General features: G+C 37.4%; 3 protein-coding genes across 8 annotated transcripts in view; 2 read left to right on the top strand and 1 right to left on the bottom strand.

The window, feature by feature from the left end:
• Window positions 1-1,043: 1,043 nt before the first annotated feature.
• On the top strand, window positions 1,044-8,388 carry smg9 (SMG9 nonsense mediated mRNA decay factor). 2 transcript variants are annotated; one of them, XM_067395617.1, is made up of 13 exons: window positions 1,044-1,553; window positions 1,736-1,816; window positions 1,923-2,151; window positions 2,714-2,811; window positions 2,893-3,005; window positions 3,112-3,223; window positions 3,303-3,398; window positions 3,640-3,725; window positions 4,666-4,772; window positions 5,429-5,536; window positions 5,671-5,760; window positions 7,478-7,619; window positions 7,796-8,388. In XM_067395617.1, the coding sequence occupies exons 1-13, from the start codon at window positions 1,410-1,412 to the stop codon at window positions 7,872-7,874; spliced, it is 1,485 nt and encodes a 494-aa protein (XP_067251718.1). In that variant the 5' UTR covers window positions 1,044-1,409; the 3' UTR covers window positions 7,875-8,388. The 2 variants fall into 2 exon arrangements, with proteins under 2 accessions (XP_067251718.1, XP_067251711.1); XM_067395610.1 differs by having other exon boundaries at window positions 5,635-5,760; window positions 7,796-8,387.
• Window positions 8,389-8,815: 427 nt separating this feature from the next.
• On the top strand, window positions 8,816-13,022 carry si:dkey-79d12.4 (uncharacterized). 4 transcript variants are annotated; one of them, XM_067395584.1, is made up of 3 exons: window positions 8,816-8,858; window positions 9,288-9,397; window positions 10,427-13,022. In XM_067395584.1, exons 2-3 carry the CDS (start codon window positions 9,314-9,316, stop codon window positions 12,782-12,784), a joined length of 2,442 nt encoding a protein of 813 aa, XP_067251685.1. In that variant the 5' UTR covers window positions 8,816-8,858; window positions 9,288-9,313; the 3' UTR covers window positions 12,785-13,022. The 4 variants fall into 4 exon arrangements, with proteins under 4 accessions (XP_067251685.1, XP_067251692.1, XP_067251703.1 ...); XM_067395591.1 differs by having other exon boundaries at window positions 8,843-8,945; XM_067395602.1 differs by having other exon boundaries at window positions 8,850-8,874.
• A 655-nt stretch (window positions 13,023-13,677) lies between these two features.
• kcnn4 (potassium intermediate/small conductance calcium-activated channel, subfamily N, member 4) overlaps window positions 13,678-22,203 on the bottom strand; it is a 28,589-nt gene continuing 20,063 nt past the window's right edge. Inside the window, exons 7-9 of one of the 2 annotated variants that reach the window (XM_067395560.1) lie at window positions 21,563-21,632; window positions 21,058-21,224; window positions 13,678-15,515 (exon numbers count right to left, since the gene is read on the bottom strand). In XM_067395560.1, the coding sequence (XP_067251661.1) occupies window positions 15,512-15,515; window positions 21,058-21,224; window positions 21,563-21,632 (241 nt within the window). In that variant the 3' untranslated portion in view covers window positions 13,678-15,511. Of the gene's footprint in view, window positions 15,516-21,057; window positions 21,281-21,562; window positions 21,633-22,203 lie in introns of those variants that run through there. The other variant, XM_067395569.1, reaches the window with a different exon arrangement.

The following is a 22,203-nucleotide window of genomic DNA, read 5'->3' as shown; positions in this document are numbered from 1 at the left end:
AGAAATAATATTAATATTCATCATCTGTGCACGAGGTAGGGCCTTAAAAACACCAGCCAATCGTTTATGTGTGATCATCGCGTAAACGATTGGCCCTCTGGCTTGTCAGTCACTGCCATGACGTTCCTTGTGAGAGACGTGCACACTCCAAGTAACTTTCCACAAGCGCCGCATGCAATGTTTTTGTCAGGAGTAACAACTGTAGATTATGAGTTACCTGCGGTGAGTCCGACATAATGAATCCACTAACAAGACACAGCGAATCCCGGTGGTAAACACTCGTGTTCCAATACTCGTGCATGAGTTTTGGGAGGCGTTCCCTTGAAATGAGCTGTGAAGGAGGGGGGTTGTTCTTACGCATGTGCTCATTTCAAAAACTCACTAACAGTCTTTGGATTCTCAGTCAACGAAAAGATCCTCTTTAGCACCTTTAAGTGTGGGTTATGGTGTAAGTGCAGGGTCAACAGAGTAATTATAGATGTAACAGAAATGGATTACAGCTGTAATTACATGCAAGTATGTAAAAACGTAGTGCATTGTATCAAATTATTAATTTAAATACTAGTACATAATAAAGAGCTAATATAAAGAGGAACCTTTTTTTTTTTTTAAATTTAAATAGCCTACATGAAATGTGTCACACATTTATCACAGATGGCTTGTCTTATCCTATAACTATGCATTTTTTATAAGAATGCAAATGTCATGTTTACATAACATGTATATTTATTCCCCTGTTTTTGCATTTTTCTTTGACGCTGCCATAGTTAAAACAAATTCTTGGGATGATTCAAGGCCATGCGTGACTGATGCTAAGACTTTCGGTGTGTCAAGGTTACTGAATGCTTTCTATTGTAATTTTTTCATTTAATCATTATTTCTGTAAATAAAATGGCAATTGAATCGTGAAAATGCAAGTTTGGATCATAATTGTGTCAAAAAGTTATTTTTAGAATAATGTAATTATTTTTTGTAGAGTATGATCGGAACCAAAAGGCGACATTGCGTTTCCTCATCGGTCTATTTTCGGGTTCGTACCGTTTGGCTCACACAACAGTCTGGTACCTGTGGACGCTGACATCTTCAATTTAAATACTACAATATTGTAGAAAGAATATAAATGGGTTATGTTGCTACATAGTTGCATCATGTCAGTCGACATTGCTATTTAAACTAGGATTGCCGAGTCATTTATTAGTAAGTTATGGCTGTCGACAGTCCGAATATGTGAGCTAATTGTCATTAGTCATAGTTTTGATATGTAATGTTCCTACCTTTTTTAAAAACTATAAACGTTAGAATGGCAAATATTCGTTTTGAACATTAAGAAAGTGCTTTCAAAGCTCTGCAAGAATAGTCATAATAGTAAGAAGTCCAGCACTCAGTATATTAGTATTTAGCAAGCAAGCATGTCGGAGTCCGGTCACAGTCAGCCCGGTATGTACGGACAGGGAAGGAGGAGGAGGCGACGGCGAGACCGAGACCCAGGACCGCCGGGTCAAAACCTCTCCGGCCCCAGTCGTGATCGAGACTATGTTCCCCGTGAGCGCAGGGTGAGACTGTGTCTAAACTTACACAAACATGATTTTTCAATGATAAGCTAAATATATAATTGATATAATTTTTTCTACTCATTGTATTTGCTATTATAACTCGCTTTGTGCCCTGGGGGTCCCTGGCCTCCAATTTGAAAAACTGGCAGAAATGTTGTATTATTATTATCATATATTCTCAGGATGGGAGTGAGGAACCTACAGGACCTCTTCTACAGAAGACCCCCATTATTCTTGCTAAACCTCCTGGAGAGCGAATAAGTGTATAAATATAATTTGTTAATCTTACACAAAAATTCAAGTGAATAGCTTAGGTTTGTTTTTTATATAAAACTACTGATGTGTAAAATTGTCTTTGTTCGGTTTCAGTCCAAATCAAGTGCTCCAGCGAGTGGAGCCCCGTCTTTGGAAAAGCCAATCATGCTCATTAAGACCAGAGATGAAGGGGGCAAACCTGGGAACACTCCTGATGTGCCTCCTTCAGCCTCAGGTGCAGGAAGTGTCAAACTTGAGAGGGAAGGTCAGCGGCCAACTCAACCTGTGTATCAGATCCAGAACAGAGGCATGGGCTCAGCTGCGTCCGGTGGAGCTGTGGATCGTCAGTGATTTTCTCATGTTTTGCTCCTTAAGGCCCCGATATACTCAAAGCGAAGTACTTTTTCGTTCATCACTTTGGGAGAAATGACGCTTAGATGAATATGTTAATATGAGCTACTCGCTTTCCTTTAAATCACAAAATAAACACAACAAAAATGACAGCGATGAGAAAACAGCAGTTAAGAAAGCATCTGATCATAGAGATGAGGATGTTTGCACAAGCTCTGAAATTCAACACTAGTAAAGTCCTGAAATGAACACCAGATAAACTTCATTTTGGCCTGATTTTTGCTTTAAGTATGTCAGAGCCTTGAAAGTCACCACAAATCTTCTTTATTTATTGACATTTTTAAACATAACAAAAGCCCACAGTACATATAAACCTACACCTACTTAAATAAAAAAATAAGAATTTGGATTTCATGGTGAATTAGACTCATCTTTATAATGACAGCGGTAGTTTCAATGCAAATATTTACACAGCTTTAAACCGTTGTGTGTGTGTTTTTACTTTTTGATTATTTCTGTGATAAACTAATCATCTTTCACCATGTGATTTTCAGCTGTGATTGGCCAGACTAAGCTCCTCCCCCCTGAGAAGATGAAGCACAGCATTAAGCTGGTGGATGACCAAATGAATTGGTGTGACAGCGCTATGGAGGCAAGGGCATGTTTATTCTGTTAATAAATTAATAATAGTTGAGTGAATGTATGCTGAATATGTGTTTATTGTGTATCTCAGTATCTGCGAGACCAGACGGATATGTTGGTAGTGGGAGTTATTGGGCTACAAGGCACTGGCAAATCCACAATCATGTCTCTCCTGTCTGCTAACAGCCCTGAGGAGGACCAGAGGTAAGTCCTTCATCAGAATCATGATTCTGTATTTGTTACCAATTTATTTGCCTTGTATTCCACTTCATTGTTATTACGTTTCACCTATCGATTCTCTGTTAAACAGGGCGTATGTATTCAGAGCTCAGACGCAGGAGATCAAGGAGAGAGCTGGGAACCAGAGCAGTGGAATTGATTTCTACATCACTCAGGAGAGGGTCATCTTTCTGGACACACAGGTCAGACTGTAGAGTCACACAGAACCACGCTGTTTTCAGAATGCAGGCTACTCAATAACATGTTTTTTGTCATCTTCAGCCGATTTTGAGCCCTTCTATTTTGGATCATCTTATTAACAATGACCGCAAGCTTCCGCCTGAATACAACCTTCCACATACATACGTGGAGATGCAGGTGTGTTGTTGTCATGTACCATTTTACTAATAATTTTGTATAATATAAAATAATATTATATATTAATAATTACTACAGTATATGTTTTAATATGATTAATAATGTCAGATGTTTACATGTAGTATTCTATAGTTTATATGTCATGTACCATTTTACAATATAAATAATAAAAATATTCTGTAATTTTAAGTAAACTGAAATTCTCCCTTTTCTTTTTCCCATTTCCAACTGTTTGGTTTAGTCTCTGCAGATCACTGCCTTCCTCTTTACCGTATGTCACGTTGTGATTGTGATTCAGGACTGGTTCACTGATATCAACTTGTATAGGTATGCTGAAATTATAATGACATGGAAATCATTTAGCACAACATTTCAACAGTTAGTTTCATTACTCTATATATATATATATATATATAAATAAATAAATATATAAATATATATATATATATATATATATATATATATATATATATATATATATACACAGTCCAAAAGTTTGGAACCACTAAGATTTTTAATGTTTTTAAAAGAAGTTTCGTCTGCTCACCAAGGCTACATTTATTTAATTAAAAATACAGTAAAAACAGTAATATTGTGAAATATTATAACAATTTAAAATAACTGTTTTCTATTTGAATATATTTCACAAAGTAATTTATTCCTGTGATCAAAGCTGAATTTTCAGCATCATTACTCCAGTCTTCAGTGTCACATGATCCTTCAGAAATCATTCTAATATGCTGATCTGCTGTTCAAGAAACATTTATGATTATTTATATATATATATATATAAAATTTGTGGACGGTAAAATATTTGAGTCTCATATTTCATTGTTCAAATTGTAATATAAATGTCTTTACTGTAATTTTTTATTCATTTAATGCATCCTTGCTGAATAAAAGTATTACATTTATAATACTTTTAACAGTAGTATTACCAGCAAAACTGCAAAAGACAATTTGACATCCGATTTGAGCATTCATCGTGTCCAGACTGAGATGCATCTGTAAAAATCTGACTGGAAAAGCATTTCAAACCACCTCCATATGTGGTTTGAATCAGATTTGAAAAAAATCTGATTTTCTGTCCAGACTTTAAAAAATACCCCATCTGGATAAAATCTGGATATGCAAATAATGCAGATTTTTGCTGGCAGTCTGAACATGGCCTTGGTAACAAATAGACAATAAATTATCTTAGGGACTACAGACATTCACAATTCCAGCATAGGAAACTGGTGACTCTGTTGCCTAAAAATGTTGCCAGGTTTCTGCAGACTGCTGAGATGCTGAAACCCTCGACTCCATCTGCCAGTCACGACAGCACAGGCTCCTCAGGGGCAGATGATGGCTCTGAGTATTACCCCCACATAGGTAGGAAAACAATTAATGTTGATTATCATCCAAGTCATGTACTGAGCTATAATAAATTGTACTTTAAAGGTGCTATAGAGGATGTTTTGTTTTATACGTTTTTGCACTATTAAACAATATTACTTGAAACTGTCTTTACTAACTGATAAAAGATTATTAGGTGCACTGAAAGAAATAATATTAATATTCATCATCTGTGCACGAGGTAGGGCCTTAAAAACACCAGCCAATCGTTTATGTGATCATCGCGTAAATGATTGGCCCTCTGGCTTGTCAATCACTGCCATGACGTTCCTTGTGAGAGACGTGCGCACTCCAAGTAACTTTCCACAAGCGCCGCATGCAATGTTTTTGTCAGGAGTAACAACTGCAGATTATGAGTTATCTGCGGTGAGTCCGACATAATGAATCCACTAACAAGACACAGTGAATGCCGGTGGTAAACACTCGTGTTCCAATACTCGTGCATGAGTTTTGGGAGGCGTTCCCTCAAAATTAAAAAAAAAAACCTCACTAACAGTCTTTGGTTTCTCAGTCGACGAAAAGATCCTCTGTAGCACCTTTAACATTCATAATGTGTGAAGCTGCTGGCAAATGCTCACAGATTTGGTTGTGTATGAGAGTATAACTCGTGTCTTTTCTTTCTGTTTTCATAGTTTTCTTGCAGAACAAAGCGAGGAGGGAGGAGTTCTGTCCACGAAACCTGAAGAAGATGCATATGGCAGTTGACAAGCTTATGGTCCATTCCCACCTAAAATATAAAGGTCAGTCCACTTTACATGACGGTAAACAAATTCATTAACACCACATGATTGGTGGTTTGGTGTTTGGCTGATTGACTTTTTTTTGCTTCTGGTTGAAGGCACATTATCCATGCTGGATTGTAACATATTCCCAGGACTGAGTCGAGACTACTTGGAGGCAGAAGTCAATCTTTTCCTCTTACCTATGATGGAGAATGATGGTGAAGATGCTTTGACAAGAGCAGGTCAGAAAATAATTGTTGTTAGGCTAAGTTTCAGAATTGTAGCATAATTTCAAGGAACAAGCCCAAAGAAATCATTTTGTGTGTCATAACCAAAAGTCTTCCCGGATGTCAAGAGCCATTTTCTGTACTTTTTTTCTTTTTAGTGAAATAACATTTTTAGTGCTAAATACTGCTATTCATTAATATGTTTATTAATTAGATGTTTTGTTACCTATAAGGGGCTTTCACATCAGATGAATGTTTTCATAGTTCCTATAACTATTGGCGGAAATTTTTTGGAATGTCTGCTAATTTAAGTTCTTCTTCAGAGTAGCGTCTAACACAGCGCAATAGGAATTACCAGTGACGTAAGTGTACGTTGATTGGCCGAACGCATGCCATACAAAACATCGGCACCCACCATATTTTGCCCTAGATTAAAAAATTTAATTTACCTTGGCATAGTTAAATAACAAGAGTTCAGTACATGGAAATGACATACAGTGAGTCTCAAACTCCATTGTTTCCTCCTTATATAAATCTCATTTGTTTAAAAGACCTCCGCAGAACAGGCGAATCTCAACATAACACCGACTGTTACGTAACAGTCGGGATCATTAATATGTACGCCCCCAATATTTGCATATGCCAGCCCATGTTCCTAACATTATGAAAGGCATTAGACAAGGCAGCTGACATGATTCATGATAACATGATATTTTTAGTGATATTTGTAAATTGTCTTTCTAAATGTTTCGTTAGCATGTTGCTAATGTACTGTTAAATGTGGTTAAAGTTACCATCGTTTATTACTGTATTCACGGAGACAAGAGCAGTCGCTATTTTCATTTTGAAAAACGTGCAGTCTGTATAATTCATAAACACAACTTCATTCTTTATAAATCTCTCCAACAGTGTAGCATTAGCCATTAGCCACGGAGCACAGCCTCAAACATCATTCAGAATCAAATGTAAACATCAAAATAAACACTGTGCTTACGCGATTAGACATGCTGCATGACGAACGCTTTAGATCCATTTTGAAGGTTATATTAGCTGTTTGAACTTTTTTTATGTTGTTAAGGCAAGCGTGAGCTCTTGGGACGTGGAGCACCAGATTTAAAGGGCCACACACCCTGAATCGGCTCATTTCTAATTATGCCCCAAAATAGGCAGTTAAAAAAATGAATTTAAAATAATCTATGGGGTATTTTGAGCTGAAACTTCAGACACATTCAGGGGACACCTTAGACTTATATTACATCTTTTTTTTAAAAATGTTCTAGAGCACCTTTAAAAAGCAGTGTAAACACACAGTTCTCACATACTTACTCCACAAACTAACTCCACGAACATGGAAAACAGATAAATTGACATTTTATTATTGACATTGTTGAATGCCATGCTTAAATGACGTCACTGTTGGCCAGCTTATGTCACCTCAGAGTTCCTATCGCCGGTGCGAATGCAACCAGGAAAATGGCACTAGGGGAATTTTTCATTCTCGGGGAGTCGCCCTGGTTGCTAGTTGTTCCTATAACTAACCAATGAATAAGCCCCTATATATAGCTCTCATATTGTCAGAGAGCACATGCATGTAGCTCTTTAAAATGACACAACAGATTTTTGTATCTTTCTCATGAACACTATGGATAGTTATCCTTTTCCATGATTCTCCATTGTTCTTGATGAACCTACTAAGTTCAGTTGAATTTGTTCTGTATCTTTTGTGCACCAGGATCAGGCCCCCCTCTTTTCTCTCTGCTGCCTGGTTACAGAGGTCATCCCAGCTTTTCTTCACTGGTTTCTAAATTCCGCAGTCAGATCCTGGCTATGTCCCGCAGTCAGCTCTCACACACAATCCTCACTGAGAAAAACTGGTAAAGCACATCCCAGACATAATGCTTCTTCCTTTTGGAACTGTATTCTTTATTTAAATGTACATTTTTACGTCATTTTGAATGAAATATTTCAATTTAAAAAACATAATTTCCATTTATGCATGTATATTTGATGTCATATTAAGAGAATGGATGTGCTGCATGTGTTTTTACAGGTTTCACTATGCAGCTAGAATTTGGGATGGTGTGAAGAAGTCATCTGCACTCTCAGAGTATAGCCGGCTGCTGTCGTAGACATGATGGTGTCACAAAGCCGTTCATTGTTAAAGAGGACAGGGCCTCTGCTCAGATGATTTCAGTCAGGAGGCATTTCTCAGAGAGAAGATTGGGCTGCTGAAGGGCAGCAGCGTTGAATGAGGTTCAGGCTTCTTCTGTGAGGCCTGGATCACAACAGTGGAGTGCTTTACAGTTTGGGAGGAGTTGTATTCTGAGTTGTTTATTTTATGAAAACTAGCAGGTGCTTGACGAGGTCCATCCAATCATGTGCTAAACTCATTGTTATTGCATGAGATGACGTGCAAAGATGTTAACAATTTTATTTATATAGTAAAAATGTGAAGAGGCCTGTGATTTTTATATTTTATTTAGCTGATGTAAATGAAACAGTATGATACAGCACATGTTGTGTTTGAACAAAAACTTGTAACTTAGATGCAATTGCAGCATGATTTTTTTCCATATAAATGATTTATGTTAATAAATAAAAATGTTACTTGTTTCATCTTTAATTTCTAGGTGGTTTAATTTAATTTTATCAGTCAATATTCCATTTTTTTCCATTTGTATCTACTTTTTTTTTTTTTTTTTTTTTTTGTGGAAAATTATTAAATCATCATTAATTATTTATTATCACATATTTGTACTCAAAGTAATCATAATTACATGAAATCCTGTATATGATAATAAAAATAATTATATAGGACAAATTATTTTAAATTTATGGTTTTAATACATTTGTTTTTAAATGTTTGAGCAACATAACATCAATGCGTATATATATATATATATATTTATAAAATCTTATTGTAAACTTTAGACACCTGTAATCAAAATGCTAAATGAAGAAAAAAAAAAAAAAAAAAAAAAAAAACGTCGCGCATGCGCAATACATAGACTTGTTGTCCGGACGAATTTAGGAGACGGACTCGCGCGTGCGCACATTGTCTGGGGGAGGAGCCAGAACCAAAACACGAAAATTATTAATGAAATCGTTATGTTGTAAGTATACGCGTTGGTAAGGAAGACTCCCGTTTTCAACTCAGTTTACATACTATACAATATGTGAGAAATATACTACAGTGAAAGGTCTGGCACCATCTTGTTCTTTTAAATGTCAGGTTGCTTATACAGGTTAAGATATGTTATTAATTATTTAATAAAGTGTGATATCCGCCCTACCTGGCATAACGTGATTGTTATAATTTGACAGAAAAAAAATTTAACTGCACATACACAGACCACACCCTCAAAAGTTCCTGGAACAAGATTCAAACTGATTTTAAATTGAAGGAAAAGTTGTATGATATTGTGGGTCGTTGAGATACTGTAAGTTAAACAGGGTACGCCAGTGCAGGTATATGTAGATTGTAATAATGTTACACCTTTTTGTGTGCTGGTTACATATAGTGTTTCCCCCTTTTTTTTCAGCCTAAAGTAGCTGCACAAGAGTTGGCATGGAAGTCTTACCATGTGAGGAGGTGGAGCGTGTTACTGGTTCCAAAATACATTTGCAGCAAGGTGGTTACAGTCAACAGTCTGTAAGTGGTGCTATGCATTCCCTATACACGTGAAAACATCTTAGGGCTCGTGTCTTTCAACAGATGTTCTGGATTGGGGCAGAAACGTTCCGAATTACATGCTTTCCAAATCAAAGTCATGCACATGAGCAATGAAGCATGCTAAATGTTCTAAAGCCGTTTTTAGATTGCTTCGTAGTAGTGTGACACAAGTATTACTTTCAGGGATCTATTCTAAAAGTTCTGGTGGAATGCACAGTCAAAAAGATGATTGCTGTAGTTACAATGTTGCATTTAGTGCCATTGTGCTCTTAAGCTAAATGTTTAGACTATTCTGTTATATAATTATCATTTTCACTAGGAAAATAAGTTGATAAGAAATACAAATGTTTCTGCTGATATATACAGTATCACTGAAGTTTGGGGTCAGAAACTTTTATTCAGAAAGTCTATGAAAAATACAAAAATGATACAAAAATATTTCTATTTCAAGTAAATGCTGTTGCTTTAAACTTTTTATTTATTAAAGAAGCCTGAAAAAGGTTGCACGGTTATTAAGCAGTACAATTGATAATAATAAGAAATGTATCTTGACACCAAATCAGCATATTATAATGATTTGTGAAGGATCATGTGACACTGAAGACTGGAGTAATGATGCTGAAAATTCAATTTTGCCACCACCGCAATAAATTACATTTTTAAAATATATTAAAATAGAAAACAGGTATTTTTAATTGAAATAATATTTCACAGCATTACTGTTTTTACTGAATTTTTGATAAATAAATCCAGCTTATATATTTACAGCATATATGTTTACATTACTACTAATCTCAGTTTAACAATTTTCTACATTTCTTCACTGAATGCAACCAAACCTTAATATTTTTCTCTATTTTTGATGTTTCACTCACTCCATCTCCAGGCCATCCAAACAACTTGCGCTAAAGTGGAAGCATGACATCATCCCCCCCATTTTCTGCTCTCTTATCAAATGCGCACTGCAGAAAATACTAGTTTTCACTGAATTGTTTTCTTGGTTTTTAGGAGTATTACAAAACCACCATCTCAACATATTACGGCTTCTCGGACGACTCCAGTGATGAGGATGACTACAAAGCGCCACTTGCAGTTACAAGTGGGGAAAGCTCAATGTGCTGTGTTTGTGGAGACAGCATCCCCTTTCTGGGTAACATGATAGAGCACTTCAAGACGCACACAGCCGAGGTGCATTGTCACCTGTGTCGAGCAAAGTTTGGACGCGTAATGTCGCTGGCGTTACACTTAAAAAATGCCCACCCAAAGCACAGTCTCTTGTGTGAAATCTGCGGAGCTGTCTTTAGTTGCACGTGGCATCTAAACGGACATTTGGGAAAGCATCGGAAAGCTGCAATGGAGTTAAAAACTGTGGTTAAAATGGAAGAGAAAGAAGAAATTCGCATCAAAGAGACCATAAGCTGCATTGATTTGAGAAGAACAATCTTGAGAGATCATTCATATTGTATCTCAGCACAAGCAGCTAAGAATAACACTTCCAGTGACATCCAGAAACGCATTGACAATGATACAAACTGCACAAATCAAGCCCCACACATCAAAACAGAAACCGAAAGTTTGCCTATTATTAAAGATGAACAAATTGATGCCTCCAGCTTGTCCTCACTCCCTTCGAGCCAATCAGAGCCACAGCATCTTCGCTTTGGACTCAAGAAAGAGAATGATCATGAGGATGGGCTTGGAGAAACTGTAGCTTACGTGGTGGCTGCAGAGGAGGAAATTAGGCTGGCAGAGGATGGAGAAAGTACTGATTCTGATGGCGACGCAAACCCTGATTCACTACCCCCTGGTGACACGGCGTACAACCCAGACGAGGACCTCAGCTCAGGGTCTGACGACAGCGACTCAAACTGCATCTCCAACAGGCGTCACCAAAAGATAAAGAAAGGGAAGCAACAGACACCCAACAGGAAAAGACCTGCAAGTACAAATCTAGGGACAATCAACATTGCAGAGCAATTTGGGTTTCAGTCTGATTCTCCCTTTTGTTGCTATGGCAAATTCGCTAATATGGAGAAACACATGGACGATTGCAGGAATAAGGTGATGTTTGCGTGTTGCCTGTGCAGTGTGGTATGTGCGAATGAAGAGTTGCTGCTGAAGCACACAATCGAAAAACACCCAGCAGCTGGGTATATCTGTGCGTACTGCCACAAAGTTTTCCCTAGACAGGAACATTTCAAAAGTCACATCTGTGGGAAAAGATCTACAGGAGAAATTAACTTGCCAGCCTCCTCTGTATCCCATTTACCCATCGTGCCTTTATCTGATAGCAGTGGTCAGGGAAGACCTTTCCCCCCTACTTTGAACGCCAATCAGAATACCATTAAAATTATCAAAATAACTCAGACAGTAACCAAAGCTTCAACGGCACCTGATCCTCCACCTGCGGTGGCCACTTTGGGATCAACCGAAGTTCTGACGCTGCACCACCTGCTTCAGACAACTCCTCTTGGCACCGCTAAGGTGACTGATTTGGTTCCTCAAGTTGTGGCTATGCCGCAAACTCTTGTCAGGCCCAATTTTCTTCCAAGTTCTTGTGTCGCTCGCCCGAAAGTTCCCGTCCATACACCTTCAGTAGTGCGTCCCTTGCTGTCAAATCCCGCCAGGGTGACTCTTCGTATCCCTACCTCTTCCAATCCACCTCTTCTAACTCCAGTCATCGTATCCTTCTCACCCACTGTGAACGTCTCTGCTCCCACTCTTGTATCAGCCAACAAGCCTGTTCTGAGACAAACATCAGTGGCTAATATTAGACCTCTACCTGCAAATATCCTGCCGATGTCCTCCGTTACCTTTCCCACCTTGGTTAGTGCTCTTACCGGGAACAACCATCCTCGGGTTCCTCCTGCCCAGGTTCAGGCTCCGTTACAAATAGTGGCCATGTACATGAACCACAGCAGGGATTTGGCTCTTCCTAAGCAATGTGAGCAGAGCTGGCGCTCCAAGACCATCTTCTCCTGCCGTCACTGCGGTGCCGTCTCGAGACAACCATCGCTAAGCGTGCGTCATCGCTACTTACACCGCGGATCAAGGTTGTACAGATGTCAGTGCGGAAGGTCGTTCCAGCAACAGCTGCATTTGCTGAGGCACCAGGTCCAGCATGCGGAGTCGGTCCGATTTGTTTGTGCACGGTGTGGAAATACGTTCGAAGGGGCGCATAAATTGACCTGGCACAAACGGAAGCATAAAAAAGGCAGGCGGTGCGCAAAAAAGAAATGCAAGGTGGCTTTTGACTGTAGATGTGGACAGATGTTTGCAAGGCCGTCTGCATTGTTGTGGCATATGCTTAAAAACTCCAAACGTCCCAAACGCACAAGAAAAAACTCATCATCTGTCTCTCTCTGAATAGTTTGAGTAAATGAGACACAAGTAAGACTAAAAACTGTTCTTTGTATCTACAATGTTTGTTTTATGTTATCAATGGTGGTGGACCTGATCCTTTTTTGTACACTGACGACTTTGAAGGCCAAATCCATAATATGGTAAATGGTGACAATTTATAGGGTTAGTTCACCCAAAAATGACAATTCTGTCATTAATTACTCACCCTCATGTCTTTCCACACCCGCAAGACCTTCGTTCATCTTCGTAACACAAATTAAGATATTTCTGATAAAATCCGATGGCTCAGTAAGGCCTGCATCACCAGCAATAACACTCCCTTTTTCAATGCCTAGAAAGCTACTAAAAACACATTTAAAACAGTTCATGTGACTACAGTGGTTTAACCTTAATATTATAAAGCGACGAGAATACTTTTTGTGCACCAAAAAAAAAAAAACGACTTTATTCAACAATATCTAGTGATGGGTGATTTCAAAACACCGCTTCATGAAGCTTCGAAGCTTAATGAATCATTTGTTTCGGATCAGTGGTTCGGAGCGTGTTTCAAAACACTTAGAATGTAACAAAGCCTCGTTTACTGAAATCATGGGATTTTGGCTCTCTGAATCACTGATTCAAAACAAATCATTCGTAAAGCTTCAAAGCTTCATGAAGCAGTATTTAGAAATCGCCCATCACTAGATATTGTGGAATAAAGTCGTTATTTTATTATTTTTGGCGCACAAAAAGTATTATCGACGCTTTACAATATTAATGTTGAACCACTGTAGTCACATGAACTGTTTTAAATATGTTTTTAGTAGCCGTCTTGGCATTGAAAAAGGTTATTGCTGGCAATGCAGGCCTTACTGAGTCATCGGATTTCATCAAAAATATCTTAACTTGTGTTCCGAAGATGAACGAAGGTCTTACGGGTGTGGAAGGACATGAAGGTGAGTAATTAATGACATAATTTTCATTTTTGGGTGAACTAACACTTTAAGCCCAATGAAAATACTTGTTTCAAAAGAAATGTAATGTGAGCAGTGCACTGGTAATCCTTCATATAGATTTCTTTCACAAGTTGAAGGGATGTGACTACTAAAAGAATGCTCACTAACTGAAAATATTTTAAGCAAGCACTCATTTATTAATGACCAAAGAAACATACAACACATTTTTTTTTTTTTTTCATTTTTATAGGGTTTTTCTGTCATACGTCAGTGATTTGATTCTAACCCATTTGTAATAAAACTGTACATAAACACACAGAGAAGTTTATCTCTTGCTGTGTTTTTTTTATGGCTTATTCATCATAATATAGTTGGGAAAACACAAACTTGTGTTAACATGAGATGGCTTTATTAAAATGTGCAAAAATAATGCTGTAAACTTTTTTCATTCATTTTTTATGCAGATTTCACAATACAACATGCAAAACTGAATTCCTGATCAACTTATCTCGAATATAAGGCAATAAAAATTTTATGTTTTGCTTCACTATATTTGTTTTTAGTTCCTGTATAAGCAGCAACGGTTAATGATTGGTCAAATAATGAGTTGGGTGGCATTCATATGCTTTCCTTATATCAGCAGTTTCAGATGGGTGAAGACTAAAAGAAACAGGAAAAGAAATAGGCCTACATACAAGAGATCTGACCTCTATTCTTATTCCCATTGCCCTGATATAGTCATTATGCTGCATATACATCTAAATATTCTGTTCTGAAAATTATTTATCCCAAACAATAAAAGACAAGCATAGTCTTAATAGGAATGATGGCCAAATGTGCAGCACTTACTTTTGTCCACCAGGAGGTGTTATCAGAGAGGACTGACAGCCTCTGTCTTAATGAACAGGCTCGAGCAATAAAGATTTTTCCGTTACACCAATATTCTGAAGACCATAATGTACGAAACCTTTTCATGGTGCAATTAGAGCCGCCACATACCATCATTCAACAGATGCCCTGTCAGGTTAAAGAGCTGATGGAAATTCAAGTCATTCCCAGATTTTTTATTAGTGAGCTGTGGGTGCAGGTGGTTCTGCCTAAATTAGGGTCTTTTTTAATATAACAGTGTACAAGGGCAACAGTCAATGAGGAGGTCTGGCTTATTCTTGGCACCTAACTACTATTTATCCGACTTACCTTTTAAAAAGTTGCCAGCAAGTTACAAAAAAACCTTCATCAATGTGTCATTCCCAGGTTGTATGCACATTTAAATGTAACTGTAAAATAGTTTATCAAATTAGATAGCCTACATAAAATTATAATCAAGCTGGTCAACGTGATTCATACTTCCAAATTTTGAGATGAACAACTGAGCTTCAGGTGTTTTCTTCAGTTTGGGAATGACTAACTTCCCCAGTATCACCTAGAAACAGGAACTATAAGAGAAGCTGATAGTTTGTAAAAAAAAATGTACATCCTTTCTGTGACTTTCACAGTGATATATCACTCTGAGACCTGTGCGATTGTGTTACAAGAAATCGGAATTTGTTGCTCTTCTTTTTGGTATCAATTATGAACTGAAACTCTGAATCAAAAGTTTAAAGTAACCAAAATGGCCTTTTCTCAAGTTCATGTTTGTAGAATTGAGGAAATGTTCATAAATACTCAAAGCAGAAAATAAAACAAGATGTCTGCTCTGGTTCGTAAAAAGTTCCCATCATAAAGTTCCTTCTTCGGTTCAAGTGGTTTGATTGAAGAACACTCAGAGGATAGCCTTCCAAAGAGATGTCACAGGTCACCTGTGTAGAGACAGAGCCAGACTTTACACCTTATTTGTATAGGATAAGCTACCTACGGTGGCCGAGAGAGCTCAACGCGCTGCAACTGAAGAAAACGCATGCAAAAAGAAAAAACACCAGCAAATTAAGAAAACATTTTCTTCAGTTTGACAACACATGCTGCAAATTCTCACAACGCAACCAAATACAGGAATGCGCTGCAAATACTTATAACGCAAATATGATCAGGATGTTAAAGAAAACCAAAAAACTCAACTTTCAGGTCATCACAACACCAATGACGGGTAGACAATCTAGACATTGAACAATAAGCATGGTTCGTCACTTGTTGTGAGCAGGCACGTGCACACATAGACATCAAAGGGGGCTTGAGCACCTGCACTTTTTCTTCCTCGAGAGAAAATGCCCTTTCAAATACATTCATTGATTAATATATTCAGAAATATATATATGGAACCATTTCTGTTGCTAAAAAAGAAACCTTCATTCTATATTAATATTAACATAAACATAAATAGAAAAATTTTATGGTGAACGCACGCCACACGGCATTCATTCCTGCATGCACCCCACCTCATGTTGACTGCTGGCTGACAAGTTATAACAACTATGCCCGGGGAAAGACAACAGCTGTCTGCCGATGAGAAGTGAAAAAAAAAGAAGAAGCCCAAGATGAATCTTGTGCATCACTTTCAGGTAGCCTATGTATGTTCACAAACATGTGAAAATTTTGGCTATTCAAAGGTAAAATTATTTATACGTGTTTAACACTGCGTTAATAATTTGACCACCAGCAACGCATCTGCCTGATTTGACACTAATGCAATTTTTGTCATTTTATAATTTCAGTTATTTTAATGTGCTATGCATTTTCTAAGGATGCACAATTTATTAAAACCATTTAAAAATCATAATTCAGCATAGCATAGTGCTAGCATTTTATTTATACACAATAGAATACATCAATAAAAGTTTCAATCCTCACTATGAGTTTGCATGTTTTGATGTCCACATATTCTTGTTCAATAAATTACAGTGGCTACAGCATTTCTGTCATAAAGAAGTGGCCAAATATTATTATTTTTTAAATTAATATTACATTTTTAATTAAATGCTGTTTGGCCAAAAATGGATTTGATCATGTGTAACAACAAAAATCATCAGGCTTTTGGCGCCCTCTGCATGTATTTTTTATAATACATATTATGTACTTGTAACATTTCAGGGGAATAGACTCTTGATGTGTTTAAATATGCAGATTAGCTTGTTTTGGTTAATTTAGAAGAAATCTACAGATGCAAAGAGACGGAGGGTAGTAGGCTTATAACAAACACTATCTAAATGTGTATTTTGGAAGTTTTCTTTACATTAGAGTAAAAGAAGACACAAAAGCATAGACCAAAATCTCAAAATTGTCCACTACATACTTGAAAATAGCAGAGTAGAAAACATGCACATTGTGGCAGAGTTTCCTTTTCCATTGCCTGCTCTTGTGATAAACCTAGTGAATACTAAAGAAGACCATAGTATCTGTGTGAACTGATTATTTTCTGAAATCTGTTGAGTATAAAACAATTGAGTATAAGGGAATTAGATTAAATTGGTAAGGAAGTCGGAGTTGTGTTATTATTTTTAACGTTTTGTTTAATTTTTTTTAAAATAAATAATTATGAGAAGTTCCCTTTTTTCACTTGAGCCATTGCCCCCCAAAATGTCTGTGCATGCCCCTGTTTGGTTGCGTTGTGAGTATTTGCAGCACATGTGTTGTCGAACTAATGAAGATGTTTTCTTAATTTGCTGGTGTTTTTTCTACTTGGATGTGTTTTCTACAGTTACAGAGCTTTGTGCTATTTGTAGCATGTTTCTACAATGTAGCATGTGGCATGTTTGCGTTGTGAGTATTTGTAGCGCATTTCTGCATTTGGTTGCGTTGTGAGTATTTGTAGTACGTTTCTGTATTTGGTTGCATTGTGAGTTTGTGTAGGGCATTTCTGTATTTGGTTGCATTGTGAGTATTTGTAGTACGTTTCTGTATTTGGTTGCATTGTGAGTTTGTGTAGTGCATTTCTGTATTTGGTTGCATTGTGAGTATTTGCAGCACGTTTCTGTATTTGGTTACGTTGTGAGTTTTTGTAGTGCATTTCTGTATTTGGTTGCGTTGTGAGTATTTGTAGCACTTTTCTGTATTTGGTTAGGTTGTGAGTTTTTGTAGCGCATTTCTGTATTTGGTTGCGTTGTGAGTATTTGTAGCACGTTTCTGTATTTGGTTGCGTTGTGAGTATTTGTAGCACGTTTCTGTATTTGGTTGCGTTGTGAGTATTTGTAGTGCATTTCTGTATTTGGTTGCGTTGTGAGTATTTGTAGCACGTTTCTGTATTTGGTTGCGTTGTGAGTATTTGTAGCACGTTTCTGTATTTGGTTGCGTTGTGAGTATTTGTAGTGCATTTCTGTATTTGGTTGCGTTGTGAGTTTTTGTAGCGCGTTTCTGTATTTGGTTGCGTTGTGAGTATTTGTAGCACGTTTTTGTATTTGGTTGTGCTGTGAGTATTTGTAGCGCGTTTTTGTATTTGGTTGCGTTGTGAGTATTTGTAGCGCGTTTCTGTAGTTGGTTGCGTTGTGAGTATTTGTAGCGCGTTTTTGTATTTGGTTGCGTTGTGAGTATGTGTAGCGCATTTCTGTATTTGGTTGCGTTGTGAGTATTTGTAGCGCGTTTCTATTTTTGGTTGCGTTGTGAGTATTTGTAGCGCGTATCTGTATTTGGTTGCGTTGTGAGTATTTGTAGCGCGTTTCTGTATTTGGTTGCGTTGTGAGTATTTGTAGCGCGTTTCTGTATTTGTTTGCGTTGTGAGTATTTGTAGCGCGTTTCTGTATTTGGTTGCATTGTGAGTATTTGTAGCGCGTTTCTGTATTTGGTTGCGTTGAGAGTATTTGTAGCGCGTTTCTGTATTTGGTTGCGTTGTGAGTATTTGTAGCGCGTTTCTGTATTTGGTTGCGTTGTGAGTATTTGTAGCACGTTTCTGTATTTGGTTGCGTTGTGAGTATTTGTAGTGCATTTCTGTATTTGGTTGCGTTGTGAGTATTTGTAGCACGTTTCTGTATTTGGTTGCGTTGTGAGTATTTGTAGCATGTTTCTGTATTTGGTTGCGTTGTGAGTATTTGTAGTACGTTTCTGTATTTGGTTGTGTTGTGAGTTTTTGTAGCGCATTTCTGTATTTGGTTGCGTTGTGAGTTTTTGTAGCGCGTTTCTGTATTTGGTTGCGTTGTGAGTATTTGTAGCACGTTTTTGTATTTGGTTGCGTTGTGAGTATTTGTAGCGCGTTTCTGTATTTGGTTGCGTTGTGAGTATTTGTAGCGCGTTTCTGTATTTGGTTGCGTTGTGAGTATTTGTAGCACGTTTCTGTATTTGGTTGCGTTGTGAGTATTTGTAGCACGTTTCTGTATTTGGTTGCGTTGTGAGTATTTGTAGCACGTTTCTGTATTTGGTTGCGTTGTGAGTATTTGTAGCACGTTTCTGTATTTGGTTGCGTTGTGAGTATTTGTAGCACGTTTCTGTATTTGGTTGCGTTGTGAGTATTTGTAGCACGTTTCTGTATTTGGTTGCGTTGTGAGTATTTGTAGCACGTTTCTGTATTTGGTTGCGTTGTGAGTATTTGTAGCACGTTTCTGTATTTGGTTGCGTTGTGAGTATTTGTAGTGCATTTCTGTATTTGGTTGCGTTGTGAGTATTTGTAGCACGTTTCTGTATTTGGTTGCGTTGTGAGTATTTGTAGCATGTTTCTGTATTTGGTTGCGTTGTGAGTATTTGTAGTACGTTTCTGTATTTGGTTGCGTTGTGAGTTTTTGTAGCGCATTTCTGTATTTGGTTGCGTTGTGAGTTTTTGTAGCACGTTTCTGTATTTGGTTGCGTTGTGAGTATTTGTAGCACGTTTTTGTATTTGGTTGCGTTGTGAGTATTTGTAGCGCGTTTCTGTAATTGGTTGCGTTGTGAGTATTTGTAGCGCGTTTCTGTATTTGGTTGCGTTGTGAGTATTTGTAGCGCGTTTCTGTAATTGGTTGCGTTGTGAGTATTTGTAGCGCGTTTCTGTAATTGGTTGCGTTGTGAGTATTTGTAGCGCGTTTCTGTATTTGGTTGCGTTGTGAGTATTTGTAGCACGTTTCTGTATTTGGTTGCGTTGTGAGTATTTGTAGCGCGTTTCTGTATTTGGTTGCGTTGTGAGTATTTGTAGCGCGTTTCTGTAATTGGTTGCGTTGTGAGTATTTGTAGCGCGTTTCTGTATTTGGTTGCGTTGTGAGTATTTGTAGCACGTTTCTGTATTTGGTTGCGTTGTGAGTTTTTGTAGTGCATTTCTGTATTTGGTTGCGTTGTGAGTTTTTGTAGTGCATTTCTGTATTTGGTTGCGTTGTGAGTATTTGTAGCACGTTTCTGTATTTGGTTCTATATAATGTAATATAAACATCTTTATGATCAGATATTTTTATTTTTTAAATACAACACTGAATTATTGAACAGCTACACATTTTTGAACAATTACATTTTCCTATTTTCTTATTAACTAGTAACAATACACATTTTGAACAAATACAGTTTTAAGCAGTATACTGGTACTTAGTGTGCTATACTCAAAAAAAAAAAGTCTGCAAAAATAGGGCACAAATTCTGTGTTAATATGAAGGAATTATCCGTATTGATTTTTCACAGGTGTTTTACCAGTGTTTTAAAATCACACATTACATTTCGTGTTTTAGGGTAACAGATAATGTCCTGGCAGAAAATTATCACTACCTTCTCCATTTTTCTAGTTTTTTTTCTTACAGTGTACCTACCTGAACAATTTTAGGTACAAGTTAATAACATGCTGTATCATAAAAGAACAATTATTATTGAAAAATTGCAAATCAACTTAATTCAAATATGATATGTGTACTGTTAGGCATCTTCGGCTCTCTTCAGGCTGATGTGCTGCTTGGCTGGCTAGCTGTTCAATAACTTACTCTTTTTTGTGTAATTTAGATGAAATTATGCGCTTTTTTATTGTTCGAGTCACTTTTTAAAAGTTGCTAAAAGTTGCCAAATAAATTTTAAAAATAGCTTTATTTATTGCTAGGTGCTTTTTGGAAAAAAAGTTGCTAGGTTAGTCTGAAAAGTTGCTAAATCTAGCAAAAAAAAAATAATGCTAAGTTGGCAACATTGGCATCAAGTGTTGTCAAACTGATGAAGATGTTTTCTTAATTTGCTGGTGTTTTTTCTATTTGCATGGGTTTTCTTCAGTTGCAGCATATTGAGCTCTCCCGGCACACCGTAATAAGTACATAAAGACAGACTGTTGATTGCTGATGCCATTGAACTCAAAAATTGGTGTACAATTTTCACTAAGAAATTTCACTGAAGTAAATTTCACAGATAATTACAAAGAAATGGCAAGAAATGCACTGAATTTTAAACATGACATTTTGAAATTGAAAAATTGAAATAGTTTTTCTTGTAAATGGACTACAATAATCTGTTTATATACAATTTGGAAAAATCATTTTTACAGTGTACCTGTGGTCCAGTCTGCGGCGATGTAGGGCCTGTGTGAGCAGCTCAGAGGTGCTTTGAAAGGAGCGTCCCAGCTCATCTAGCTTCTGCTCCATGGAGATGATTCGCTGCTCAAGCTCATGATAAGAGCTGTTCCAGTTTGCGCTCAGATCACACATGATCATCTGCATCTGTTTGAGGACAAAGTCCATTTCCAGACAATATCCTTTTCTTAGATTTGCTACAGCTGTATTTCACGAGTGTAAGCACATGGGTATAATAAGACACTGGATATTTGGTCATTTTCTCACTCAAAAAATTTGGGATGTACAGTGTCTGGAAGATGACTGTCAAAGTCTAGTTTTATGTGCACAGCCATAAGTAGCAGACGAGACACTGTTAGACATTAAGGTAGTTTTTACAGTGATTTTTATGGTTTCAAAGAACATTTATATGTCTGGGTTAGGTGAATTCCTCTTTTTAGGGCAAAAGGACCTAGACACCCAGTCCGATGTATGTCTTGACTTACCTTCGAGAGATCCACCATCTCACTGGCATAGTCCCTTAACTTCCTCTGCTTCAACCGCAAGTGACGAAATCTAGTCAGAGACAGAAAGACATGTGTTCACTAGTTACATTCATCATCTGGTACAATGGTTTTAAAGGAATTCTGGTGCAATACAGCTGCCGTTGCATCGTCCAGGTGATGGATGCTGCACGTTGGTGGTGGTTGAGGAGATTTAACCTTCCATATGTAAAGCACTTTGAGTACCCAGAAAAGCGGTATATAAATGTAACCAATTATTATTATTATAATTAGTGTTTTTGGACCTTTTTACAGTTAAATTCATGATCCTTGTAACTTCAAGTAATGAAAGTTTTAGCAGTACATTTGTGTATTTCCTGACTTTTGTTGATGTCAGGTTTTTCAACAGGCTGTTATGTCTCTGAATATGCTGTGGCCCAAAAAAGCAAAACGGAAACCAGTTATTGTAGGGGAACCATTAGCAACTGCTGAAGCATGCAGACATGACCAGCGTCCGTAAGTCATAGGAGCAAAAAGAGAACACACCAAAAAAGCACAAACCAGAAGAACCTCTGAACTATTTGGCGGTCTGCTAACTGGCATGCCGTTTTATCTGTCAATGTAGCAACCACTTTCTTTCCAGA

Source organism: Chanodichthys erythropterus, chromosome 2 (genome assembly GCF_024489055.1).
Source record: "Chanodichthys erythropterus isolate Z2021 chromosome 2, ASM2448905v1, whole genome shotgun sequence".
In the NCBI taxonomy this organism is placed as follows: domain Eukaryota; kingdom Metazoa; phylum Chordata; class Actinopteri; order Cypriniformes; family Xenocyprididae; genus Chanodichthys; species Chanodichthys erythropterus.
Note: the sequence above shows the minus strand (reverse complement) of the source record. Positions and strands in the feature narration are given on the sequence as shown.

Coding starts and splice junctions, on each gene's coding strand:
- smg9 (XM_067395610.1), top strand. CDS start 1,410: ATGTCGGAGTCCGGTCACAGTCAGCCCGGTATGTACGGACAGGGAAGG. Junction 1,817..1,922: donor CTCCTGGAGAGCGAATAAGT/GTATAAATATAA, acceptor GTTCGGTTTCAG/TCCAAATCAAGTGCTCCAGC. Junction 3,224..3,302: donor TCATCTTTCTGGACACACAG/GTCAGACTGTAG, acceptor TGTCATCTTCAG/CCGATTTTGAGCCCTTCTAT.
- si:dkey-79d12.4 (XM_067395584.1), top strand. CDS start 9,314: ATGGAAGTCTTACCATGTGAGGAGGTGGAGCGTGTTACTGGTTCCAAA. Junction 9,398..10,426: donor GTGGTTACAGTCAACAGTCT/GTAAGTGGTGCT, acceptor CTTGGTTTTTAG/GAGTATTACAAAACCACCAT.